Below are 13,198 nucleotides of genomic sequence, written 5' to 3'. Positions count from 1 at the left end.
TAGATAAAATCATATACAAGAATGGAATTGTATACATTATGTGAAATGGGTATCATATCTGAAAAAGATCTGTTACTCACAGCAAACTCCTCAGGAGTCACTTTCAATACATCGAACACCACAGCGTCATAGCTTTTATTGGCATAGTCCGAGCTGTGCCCATCTAGGGAATCCGAACTGCTACTCCCCTGCCAAACAGAAAAGGTTTACAATAAGCAATAGACGTTACAGTGTTTGGGGATTTACAGTGTTTACAGGGGAGGTACAGTGTTTGGGGGGGATACACTTTCTATCAGCTCCTGATGTGCACCTTGCCGTTAAGTCCTTAAGCAAGTTTAAAAGTGTGCATAAAATATATTCCTTACATATCTCACCATACATCAACGGTACACATAATGATAAAAAATGTATCTTTCGGTATTAAAAAAAAAGTCATTGAGCTCAAGATATAACCAGATATACCCTGTGGTTATATCTAGGCTAATATGATATCAGTCCGCTGCAGGCAACAAAAAGCATTTACCCTGGCCACCCTCACCCGGTGAATATTTATTCTGTACACTGTAAATTCTGTACACTGTTATTCTGTAAATCTTTAGCAGGGTGAGCTGATCTATAGCAGAAATTTGTTAACATGACCAAAACTGCTTAGACTCCAGGATTTACATGAATAGGTTTTCCAAACAACAAAATACCTGTTCTATATTCACTTGACATGTATTGTGTTTCACAAGTATCAACCGAATCATTCTACTTGACTCCAGGGCTGTAAAATGCACCTTCACTGCTATAAAGTGATATATTCAAAACTTTTAGTAAACCTCGCTGGTCAACAAAAGTTGTTATAAATTGAATCTGGCTAGGAGTGTGTAAACCCTAGGCTTTTTCTTGTCATTATTGACAATAATCTGAAGGTGAGCAGCATGAAAAGTGAAGGCTCTGTACAAAAAACCCAGAGTAAGGGAAGGTACTAAATCCTTCCTTTACAAGAAATGACTTCAATGCTATGGGGCAGGAAGGATGACTGAAGCACCATAATGAAAATATCAGTTCTATATATACAATGGCTCCTAATACTTTAATGTCAGTAATTCAAACAGTATACAATCTAAACCCTAGCTCTGGTTTGTGGCTGCTGGCAAATGACTGAGATGTTTTGTACATGTAAAGGTGTCATTAGTGCATATTTTACAAACAACATTCATCATGAAAAAAAAAAAACAGAGCCTCAAAAAATGAGATCACACCCATCTCAAAGACTGGTGTTTTTTAAATTAGCATGCAGGAAATGTATAAAGACTTTTATATTATCTCAGGTTTCAATTTATTTTAATATTTGCATGAACTGCAATAGATTTAGACATCTAATTCTCACACACACATTAATAAGTGTTAACTAATAAAAGTTTGTCTCTCAAAACTTAAAATTAGAGACAGCGAGGTTTATAATTTAAAGGAGTTACGAAAATGCTCTTCCATTATCCAATCACATGAAAAAATTCCTGTGTACTTATTTAATCTGCAAATTAATGGATAATTGAAGATAATATTCACCCAATGTATTGTGTTAAATTGAACCCAAAGAGCTATAGTTTCCCTTGCGTGAGAAAGAAACCCACAAAAACTGGCTGATGACTAGAACTCTGACATACAGAATTGAGAGGAAAAAAAAGAGAAACTGAACTCTCTTCTGAGAAATAACACAATAATTACTTTTCCTTACTGTGTCTAAGTGTCGGGTTCAGAGGGCCCCCACTACATTTTGGAAGGAATAAAAAAATTCTGTCCACATACACACACAAAGGAGGACACAACTTTTAATAAAAGACCCCTACTCTTACTACAATATTGGTTGGTGGAAATAATTACAGATGAGGTCTGTTGTGTTTGGCTCAATCAGGTCATCACTTTCATTGCTCCAGGCTGTAATAATCCTTAGGTTTTAGGAAAGCTAACCATCACGCCTGAAAGGCTAGGCAAACACAGTCTCTGTGGAATGGACAATCATCTGCAGTATTCATTGCAATCAGTTTAGTGGGATTTTCTGGTTTAGGAGACGATTTAAAGGTGTCTCATTATCCCCACAATTAACAAAAAAAAATAAAAATAATACAAAAGAACTTTATCCTGTCGAAAAGAAAATCTAAATAAACAAAATTAATTTCTAATAATATTTGTCATTATTTTAATATTGTATTTATATATACCAAAGGGAGTTTCACCTGTTGGATACCAAACAACACAATATTTATAAATAATAACTTATATTAAACTGGCCTATAGTCCTACTCTGGGCTTAGCTACCCAACAGCATATTACGCAATCCCCTCCCCCGGCCTCTCCTTCAGCAGTATTATTATTATTAATATTATTAATACTTTTATTATTAATAAACGAGACTTATTTAGCACCAACATATCACGCAGCGCTGGACATTAAATAGGGGTTGCAAATGACAGACTAATACAGACAGTGATTCAGGAGGAGAGGATCTGGGGAAAATTACACACAATAGGATAGGAGATTTGTAGTGGGGGGAAGTAGTGACGGTTTCAAAAGACAGAAGATGGGTAGGCAAATTTGAAAAAATGGGTTTTGAGTGCTCTTTTAAATAAGCAGAAAGTAGGAGCAAGCCGAATAGGGCGAGGAAGATCATTCCAGAGAGTTGGGGCAGCTCTAGAGAAGTCTTGTATCCGTGCGTGTGATGAGGTTATGAGTGAGGAAGTCAGTTGTAGGTCATCAGAGGAGCGGAGAGAGCGGCAGGGGGAGTATTTTTTTTACCTGGTCAGAAATGTAAGTGGGACAAGAACTGTGTAGGGATTTGAAGGCAAAACACAGGAGCTTGAATTTGATTCTAAGATGAAATGGTAGCCAGGGAAGAGAACTACAAAGAGAGACAGCAGAAGAGGAGCGGTGGGAGAGATGTATGAGTCTGGCTGCAACATTCATAAAAGATTTTAGAGGAGAGAGTTGAGTTAGTGGAATACCAGGCAGGAGGATGTTACAGTAGTCCAGAGGAGATAAGAGCATGTACAAGGAGTTTAGCGGTCTCTGGGGACAGGTAGGGGTAGATTTTGTAGATGTTGTGTACATTAAAGTGACAGGACCTGGAAATGTTCTGAATATGGGGGTAAAAGAGAGGGCAGAATCAAAGGTGATGCCAAGACAACGAGCCTAAAGGGAGGGATGAATAACAGTGTTGTTAACAGTTAGGAATAGACCATGAAATCAAAGAGAGAGATTAAGCAGGGTTTTTTGGCCCAAACAGTATATTCATAGACATATATACAGTAAATATGGTAGAGCTTAACAATTGAAATGAACCACTAAACAATCTAGTGGTCAACAAAAATGTATTTGGAGCCCTAAGAAGGCGCTCAATACAGTACAAATAATTCCAAGGTTGAATTGAACCACAATAGTTTCTTGGGGTTCAACATAGGCCAAATAAGTGCTAGACATGCAACAACTCGTCAACATATATAGTTATTAACCATACAGAATGTTTGACCATAAAATCATCTTGCTAGTAGTACCCAACGCGTTTCGCCAAGTATGGCTTCTTAGGGGTGTTGTTTTGACAACATGTGTTGGTTGCTTGCATAGGTTGTATATGGTCCTGTAGGGTAGTGTCCTATGTTTTTTGTATGCAGAATCAGGAGGATATGATATCTCCAAAGGGTGTTTGCAGTAGGATGCAAATAAGTTCATCTATATAGCATAAACAGTCTTGTAGTGGATATACTGAGACCCTAATATCAAGTCAGGGATCTTGTATCATAAATATCTGTTGATGGTGTTGCTAAGTTCTCAGATGAAGAGATGGTCTGCAGAGCAGATTACCATTGAAAGAAACTTGAAAGGAGTATTCAGACAGATAGAAAGCAAACCAAGAGAGAGCAGTGTCACTGATACAAATGGAGTGCATGATTTGTATTAGAAGGGGGTGATCAACAGTGTCAAACGCTGAGGAAAGATCAAGGAGAAGGGGGAGGGAAAATTTGCCTTGAGACATAGCTCTGATGAGGTCATTGGCCACTTACTCGGTAAGTAAGGGCTGTCTCCGTAGAATGGGCACCTCGAAAACCAGACTGGAGAGGGTCAAGGAGAGAGCTGGAGCTCAGGTATTCTGTGAGTCTTTTGTAGACAAGGCACTCAAGAAGTTTGGAAACATATGGGAGAAAGGAGATAGGACAGTAGCTAGAAGGTAGGGAGGAGTCTAGTGGGGGTTTCAGTATGATACGTTTTTATATATATTTACCATTTACACATATTCCCAGGCTGGTGACAAGTTATAAGTGAGATTGTCTTCTTATTCTTCATTTCTGAGTGCTCTAATGATGCAGAGAGAGGTGGTTCCTGCTCCATCTATCTTTCTCTACATTCGAACTGCTACTCTACATTGCAGTGTCAGTGCAGAGCACGGCAGGTGTGCCAACTCTGATCCATGACCCCAAACATTCATAGTTTGTCCTCAGTCATACTCCATTGTAAATAACACTGGTGCACAGAGGATGTCTGCACTGCAGAAAATGAGTACTGTGGGAACAATCCAAATTGTGTGTGAGTTTTGCAGCAGACCTGCTTTCTATATTCTGAAACCAGATGGTAGGTCATTAAAATTGGAGTTTATTGGAAATTTATTTTCAAAAGTAACAGAAGCAAGAGATGCATCAATCTGAAACAAAGGTTGTAGTTCACCACAATAATCTTCTTGACGCAGGGGTGTGGGTTTTAAAAGGAACAATTACTTTGTATAAAAAAAGACAAGCATTATGGCTATCTAATCAACCCTGACATGTTCCTGCAGTTGCCAAAAACCGATGCTCAAACCTTGTGCAACACTTTCACCTATGCAGTATATACATATATACCTCCAAACAAATGTGGCTAAATTAACAGTACCTAAAACAAAAGAGACTGCTGTTGCAAACCTCCTACTGAATATGTGACCCGGCTAGCAATCAAGACAGGCCATTTGCCCTAAATATATTCTCAGTAGTAGGCCTACTGGAAATGTGCCATTAATAAGTTCTGGCACATTCTGACATCCCTTTCTGCATAGGAATTTGATACTCTAAAAGTGTAACATTTTTATATTTGAAATCATTAAGTTATTGCAGCACATTACAGTCATATGAAGCAGAACCATTTAAGCTCCCGAAGAATACTGCATTCTTGGTGACCTCTGGCATCAATCGGCACTGTTCTGTGTCCTTGTGCAATTGTCCTTATTTATTAAGAACCAGAAGCCTCTGAGAACACAGAGAGCACAGACTGTCCCCAGACAGAAGGTCACAGTGGCACCAAAGCCGTCATGACAAACTATTAATATAATACTGGTTTATGAAATTACATATGGCAATAATATGTATCACCAGATCTTCAATCTGTTTCAGAAATACCTTCTGTTTAAAGAGGGGTTCTGTATTCTCTTTACAATGAAGCACTTCCTTCTTTAAAATGAAAAAGTTTATCTTTAGCCATTTTTTATTTTGGATAGAGTTATGAAAGATTAGAACACTTTGTCTGGACTTATTTTTGTCTCTGTCCCTGATAATGTCCACAAAGTGACTGGGCAAAGAAATGGTCACAGTTGTCATCAAAACTGAAAGTAAAGCAAAATCTTACTCTGATGATAAAAATGATTTTCCCACTTTAGAGAGATTTCATCCTGCTTCCTGTTTGAAATAAAAAGAAAAAAACTATAGGAAGATTTCTCATAACTACCTGTTTTAGAAACACATGAGGAAAGGAAGAACAAATCTCTACAAAGTGAAGGGAGATCTCCTCCAAAACAGTTGCCATCAGAACACTCCTAAGCACATGTTTTGGTGACAGCTATAGCACATAGGATTTCCAACTACTTTTGGTCTCAAAGACAACTGTGCACTCAGTTTACTAAATACATCTAAGTAGTCCTGGCACAAAAACACTATGTTAACCTGGGTATTTCAGGTGTTTATGCTGTCTAAAAAAATGTTTTTGTTTTAGGCAAAAGATCAGAGCCATTTCTGTCTGTCACCCTGGAAAGAAAATCTACCATTACACACCTTTTAGAAATCTGCTTGGAAAAATAAATATACTCTGAAATTTCATGTATGTAAACAGCCATAAATCCTGCACATATTAAGGGAACAAAATAAGTTATGTGCTGTACTTAGAAAAAAAACATGCAGCTCGTAAATCATTGGCAGTATGACGGAGACTTCCAGATCGGAGGCCAAATCAAGCTTGTACGAATGTTTTCACACAGCAGAGATACGTGCCCAAATCAACAGAAGCCCATACCTCAGGAGTGGCCGAGGTGATTGTCACATTGGCCATGAGGCCATTTCGCTTATACATGCTCTTCCACGGGATGCTGCAAGGTTAGGTCAGCCTCAGCTGGTGACAAGCTGCGACAATCCCAGGTGACCTGAAAAAAAGAAAAACTAGCGTCAGCCACAACATCAGAGGTAAATCAATATGCATAAATATAGCAAATGTCAATATGAATATTTGCCAGGTCAACTTTAGCTTCAAATGAAAAACAGACAATTTTACCAGTACTATAAAAAGCTGACCATATGAGATGATTAAACCTCTGAATAGATCAGCATAAGTAACAATCTCCAGTGTAATGGCAGCATAAGCCAAACCTTGTTAACTGATCTTAAAGTTTAATCCCCATTGCTTCCTTATTTAATATCCTAGGATGGTCCATATGTTTTATAATGTCAAAGGCCATCCTAACAGTATGAATATGAAAAAGATATGAATATGAAGAAAAAAAGCTTCATCCAAAAGAACAGTTTTGTGTTTTGGGTGAGCAGTTAATTCCAAAGTTTTTATTGAGTTTTCAATTGAGTTTTATTGTCTGTGTCCCATGCTGAATACATGCCTAGAAAGCATCCAAATATCTAGTGTCCTACCACTGCATTTTTGGAGGGAGTTCAAGTGCAAGCCCCACTCACCATAAATGGTCCACACTTGTATACTACGTGTGTGTAATAAAATTGGATGGCACAGCAAATAAGTATTGAACACATGCAGAAATCTGTCAGTAATTAGAAAGCAATCCTGCCCCGTATCAGTGCTAATTAAAATCAAACGGTTTAGTCCTCATTAATGGCCTATAAAAGGGTTTCTCATTATCAAGGTATCAGACGAGAAACATCCCATGATGGGTAAAGGCAAACACCTTCACAACCTTATTATTGCAAAATATACTGATGGCAATGGTTACAGATATATTGCTAAGATTCTATATGTTCCATTGGGGCCACAATCCGGAAGTGGACAGAACAACAACATTTCACTCTAAACCGGACATGACCAGGTGCTCCTTCCAAGATTTCTAACAGTTCAAAGAATAATCAGAAGAGTAACCCACTCAGCCAACATGGCTTCTATGCACACTCACTGCGCAAGACTCCACTGCTGAAGAAAAAGCATGTTGAAACAAAGTGAAATACTGGCAGAATACAGTCTGGTCACATGAGACCAACATTGAACTCTTTGTATGTCATTGCCCATAACTGAAGGAAGAATGAATGAAGAAAAGTATCAAATGGTCTTCCTCGTCCTATTCGGCTTACTCCAGATTTATGCTCATTTAAAAGAGCACTCACACCCCATATTTTCAATCTTGCCTACCTGTCTTCTTCTGTCTTTTGAAACCATCACTACTTCCCATACATATCCCTCCTCCTATTGTGTGTTACTTTCCCTACCTCCTAGATTGTAAGCACTTTAGGGCAGGGTCTTCTCCTCCTCTTATTTCCCTGTCTTTATCTGTCTGTCATTTGCAACCCCTATTTAATATACAGCGCTGGGTGATATGTTGGCGCTAAATAAATCCTGTTTATTATTAATACAAATACCAGGACATTCCTGATAAGGATCTGCTGCTATCTACCAGGATGCAAAAGATGAAACTTGAAGGATGAACCTTTCAGCAAGACAATGATACCAAACACACAGCACACAAGAAAACTCTGTGCCCGGGCCGTCTCTCCGGTATCCTCCCCAGCCGCTGTCCCGTCCCCCCTGTGTAGCCCCCCCTCCGGCTTTTCTCCTGTCCAGCGCGGCCAGAGTGACTGCTTTTTTCAACCTAACCTACTATATATATATATATATATATATATATATATATATAGTAAGGATTCACACACACACTATTTAAGGTCAGTACAATGATATGGAAAATTATTAAATTAAAGCCTAATTCTTTTAAATACGTAAAATGTTTAAATTCCCACCATAACCTAATTACAATGGTTCCAGAAGAAACAGAAAGGATTAATCTTCCTATTAGGGAAGCAGGCAGCAGTAACAATCTGACACTGATGCTATTTTGCACTTACATTTTTTCACTTACATTGCACTTAAAAGTTCTAGTATTCATTATACTTTACCTTTTTATTCCTTAATGTTTTTATTATTATTATGACAACAGATAAAATGCAATAAGTTGCTTGAGTATACACACTCTAAACAAAAAAAAAGGAAGGAATAGAATAAAAATGTTCACTATTTGCAAGCACTGGTACACAAAATTAAGAAATCCCCTTTCAAACAATGAATCATGACCTGATGAGTCAACAGCGAGATTACATTCAGTGAGAGCCAAGACGTCTGTCTTGTATCAAAATAGCCTAAATTGAACCAAACAAATCTAGTGCAAGGCATTACTCAATTCCCAAATACAAACTGATAACATGTTACACAGAGCTCCATAATACTAGCTAAAGGGACAGCAAAAATATTCTCATCACTCAGACTGTATATTGCAACTTTGTTACAATTCACAATGTGAGAGACAACAGCAAGAGTTGGTCTGTGTCAGGCATTTGTGAACTACACAAACACCAGGATTTACAGGATTTTGTAATCTCTGAGAAATCGTCTCAGTCCAGGAGCCAGGAAATGGGGCATTTTGGGGGGAAGTGTTGTGCTCTCAGTGAGAGGTAATACTTGTAAGCTTTATATGTATACACCAGCAAGCATGCACCTAATACATACAATATATTCTCATGTCCATCCCTTCCTATATATGAAGTTTTAGCAAGAATTTTATCAAAATCACTTAAAAAATGCTAAAATGACTACAGAATGTAGGCAGTGTTTGTATTCATGTCTGCAAAGCTAGTAAGAAGCCATGTGAAACAAGAGAGAGCCAATGAAACCCTTATTGGCTAGTAAGGCCATATGTTGTAGTGGTAGACCAATGGTAAGGTATGGAAGGCAGTCCTGAGACTTCAACCAGAGAAGCTGCTTGAGGTTTACTCCCAGGTCACTTTGTTAGGTAGGTAAGCATACATGCAGATATATACATGACAATAACTAAAAGTAATTAGGAGAAGGAACAGCCACAAGCTCATTGCCAGGATAACCAACAGTATTGAAGTGGTCTGTGTGCCCCAAGTGGATTTGATTGTTATGTCTCAATGGTGTTTATATCCAAGACAATAAGCAGAATTTGCTTATTTGTTTATAGAAGATAATATAAAATGATCTGATTAATGAAAGCGGTGGAAATAGACTAAAGAACTTCACTGAAAGCAAAATATTGTTCACTTGAACATATACATGCAAATCAATTTCGTCTGAAGCTAGGAAGGGTGAAACACCTTGTAACTGTATTTCAGGCCTTATTGTCCTGTGAATGTTGTTTCAGGGTAAAAACATGGTGGGAAATCCAAAATGTTTCTGAACCTGCAAATACGATTTGCTGCCCAAGCCCAATATGGTATAAGTGGTTTTCTTTCCCAATCGGATGGGATATCCAATAAGTTACTAGAGTAGATAAAAAATTTTTTTGAAAATCAGTGACAACTATCTTTTTAGTGGGATACAAAAAAAAAAAAAACATCCATTCCATGTGTGTGTGAGTTTGTGTGTATGTGTGTATACACACACACACACACACACACACACACATAATTCATTTCTAATTATAACATATAATTTATATTTAAATATTTTAAACATTAGCAGGTGAAAACTGCCAGCATCTTATTTGAATGCACAACACAAGAGTAAGCAGTTCTTTGGGTGGCCTGTATAAAAGACTGATTCACTGACGCAGTTTACATTGTGAACACTAGATGTCATCATTGATCACGAGCTTACCAACTTCAAATTTCTGAGCTAGTGAATGGAAATTTGTAACCCATGTGATGCTTTAGGAAAAGGAGAGGAAAGAAAGAAGAAAGGGAGGAAATGAGTGATGTGGCACAGACAAAAATGAAAAAAATAAAACTGTATGAATACATTTAATGAACAAAAGAGAAACGGCTCAGCTAATAAAATAAACCTGCCCTAGGTGTAATATTCTGTAATGTTTCTTTCACCAACACAACCTTCAGTGGCAGCTGAAATTTCAGTTGGTTGCTAGTTGATGCAACTGTACTGGCTGTTCGAGTGACAGACACAAGTCATAAACAAAGTCGCTCCTGTTACAAGTATAGGAATAATTTTCACCTTGAATCATGGAAGATTTTTTTCCTTTTTTCATATAGGGAAAAATAAATTACAGACTAACTTTTTGGTACTGAGCAGAATCCATTTCTCATGACAAAATCATCACACTGGAATTCCTCACAGTTGGCCTTTAGCAGGCATAGACAAACTACGGCCAAATACGGTGGTTTCTCTGGCCCTTTGGGTGTTCCGCAGCTCTGGCCGGTGCAACCCCGAGCACGATCAGGAGACGGACTCAGCTTGGGGGGGGGGGGGGGGGCCCGGGCCAGAGCCGCGGAACACGTTCCGGCTCGTGGAGATGGGCGGGCTGTGTCCCTGCACACAACCCGCCCACTCCCCCATCACAGGCTCTGAGCTTGCGATGGGAGAGTGGGCGGCTGTCACTGCACATAACCCGCTCACTCTCCAATCACAGACTCAGATCTGCGATGAGAGAGTTGGTGGAGTTATGCCATCATGACGTCATGTTCAGTGGCATCATGACGGCATAACCCAGCCCACTCTCCCATCGGCCCAGCCCCTTTTAGATTTTATTATGTGGCCCCTGACTGAAAAAGTTTGCCCACCCCTGGCCTATAGAGCTATAGAGCATTTTCCTATGTAAGGAAAAATATTTTTCATAATAAAAGTGTGCTGAAGATTTCTGTTTTCAGTTAGTAATTAGGTAGGTCATCCCCTACCTCACCACAGGACCCATCAAACAAGTGATATGTCACCTGTATGTGATAGAGATGATTTTCTAACTCCATGTACAGACAGCACAAAAAGAATCAGAAAAGTCTCTGCAGAAACGAAAATAAGCCAGCCTTACAAAATGGTAATCTTAGGGTAACAGCCTAAAGCTGCGTACACACTGCCAATTTTTGTCGTTGGAAAGGATCTTTCACGATCCTTTCCAACGACAAGGGAGTGTACACACGGCAGATTTTCGCCCGATAATTGGCCGATGCCGATTATCGGGCGATAAAAATCTGACGTGTGTACATAGCTTAAGACAAAACTGGGCAAGTAATAGAACTACTGATAATAGGGAGTTTTTTTTCTGACATGAGTGCACTGTAATCTGAAATCTTAGTAGAAACTGCTTCATCAGTGATTAGTGGAATTTCTTGATAAATACATCATTTATTATATACAGAGAGTCTTCCAGCTAAGTAATCATATGCTACATGATCGGAAATTAAAAGTATACCCATAATGAGCATTATCCCTGAACAAATACAGAAACGCAGCTCAAACATACCAGTCTTTGAACTCAAAATGTGAACATTTACTAGAAACTGTGACATGAGCACCACCCAGGGGTCAATCTTAGATACGCACTGCTGCAAACTTCCAATGTAGTGTTGGAGATTAGCATCAAAAGCACTCGCTGGAGAGAGGGATCAATTTAATTCACAGAATGACAATGCGAAAAACACAGAATTCGTCTCAGAGACGCACCCTCTTAGCATGGGCCACCCCTGGGCACAGGCTCCAACTTCCCCTGTCCCAAAGGCAGGTGCCTTTTTTACATCAGAACCCAGGTGCACCAGAGATATCCTTATTTCCTGGCCTGGAAAAGGAAGGAGTTCCTGGCCTGCCCATTCCTTACAAGACACATCCAGGCCTAGATCCCAAAAAACGGGCTGCAATTTTGCAGCAGCACAATTATCTATGGCCCTATCAAGGCCCTTTTTTCCCCTTTTTCAAGGAAAATTGAGGTACATGATGCCAATGTCCTCTGAATTTGGCATCAGATGTATCTACTACAGTTCCTACAAAATAATATAAACCTGAAAACACTTCATGTTACCCTTAAAATGAACAAAATACTTCTATATCTCAAATTGCCAGTTGCATGGCAGTCATGCTGATCCAGTGGTTTTAATATCTTCTAAGTCACCAATTCTGAAAAATTTTACATGAATAAGGTGGTCTTTTCTAATAAAGCTCCGCAACACATTTTGTGCCACCGTAAGGTGAAATTTGTGTCACCATAAGGCTGAATAATAATCCACTAAAATGTGTTACAAAACTTTAAATGCATATCCTTCAGGTTTGCACAAAAGAAAATGAAGATGGAACAACAGATTCAAAAAGGGAAAGATTTTAAATAGTGTTTAGTGGCAGATGTACTTATTATTGCACATGATATAAGGATGCTGTATTCCCTGAAGAGTAAAACTGCACTTTATAAGCCTTTTTTTATTTTATCCATAGTAATGTAAAAAGACACACACTGACAACCCTGAACTTTGTGCAGTAACCCATACAACTCCAAATAAAGGCAGTAGGAGAAAGGGGAGAAATAGGGAAGGACAAGAAAGAGAGGATATAAAAAGGAGATAAGGGATAAAGAAATAGAGGAGAGGGTAAGAGGAGGGACAGGTCAGATACAGAGGTGAGAAAGAGGTAATGGTGGGGGACAGGCAAAAGATAGTAGAGAGAAATTGAAAGGATGGGAAGACAGGACAGGGACAAATGGAAGAAAATGAGAGGAGGTGAGGGATAGTCCAAAAATAAAAGGGGATAAAATGAGAGAAGGTAAAGGCCAGAGATAAAGGGAAAATCATGACAGGAAGGGGGGGGGGGGGGGAAAAACACAAAAGAGAAAGAGGAAAGGAAAGGGGGTAAAAATGAGCCAAAGGTAATAGGAGTAGGGAGGACCAGAGACAGAGGAAAGAGTAAGCCTGAAAAAAGGCAGTGCTGTCAGTGGCAGGACAGCCATGTGAGAAATTTAGCATATTCA

The 13,198-nt window shown here is 38.9% G+C and overlaps 1 protein-coding gene across 7 annotated transcripts in view; it reads right to left on the bottom strand.

Annotated features, from left to right (window-relative positions):
- RALGPS1 (Ral GEF with PH domain and SH3 binding motif 1) overlaps positions 1 to 13,198 on the bottom strand; it is a 380,912-nt gene that overhangs the window by 312,253 nt on the left and 55,461 nt on the right. For 6 of the 7 annotated variants that reach the window (XM_072431079.1, XM_072431084.1, XM_072431083.1 and 3 more), the window contains exons 3-4: positions 6,292 to 6,418; positions 81 to 188 (exon numbers count right to left, since the gene is read on the bottom strand). In XM_072431079.1, coding sequence (XP_072287180.1) covers positions 81 to 188; positions 6,292 to 6,348 — 165 coding nt within the window. In that variant the 5' untranslated portion in view covers positions 6,349 to 6,418. Of the gene's footprint in view, positions 1 to 80; positions 189 to 6,291; positions 6,419 to 10,528; positions 10,680 to 13,198 lie in introns of those variants that run through there. The other variant, XM_072431082.1, reaches the window with a different exon arrangement.

The sequence above is a fragment of the Pyxicephalus adspersus genome, chromosome Z, assembly GCF_032062135.1.
Source record: "Pyxicephalus adspersus chromosome Z, UCB_Pads_2.0, whole genome shotgun sequence".
In the NCBI taxonomy this organism is placed as follows: Eukaryota; Metazoa; Chordata; class Amphibia; order Anura; family Pyxicephalidae; genus Pyxicephalus; species Pyxicephalus adspersus.
This window is presented reverse-complemented; position numbering and strand designations above follow the sequence as displayed.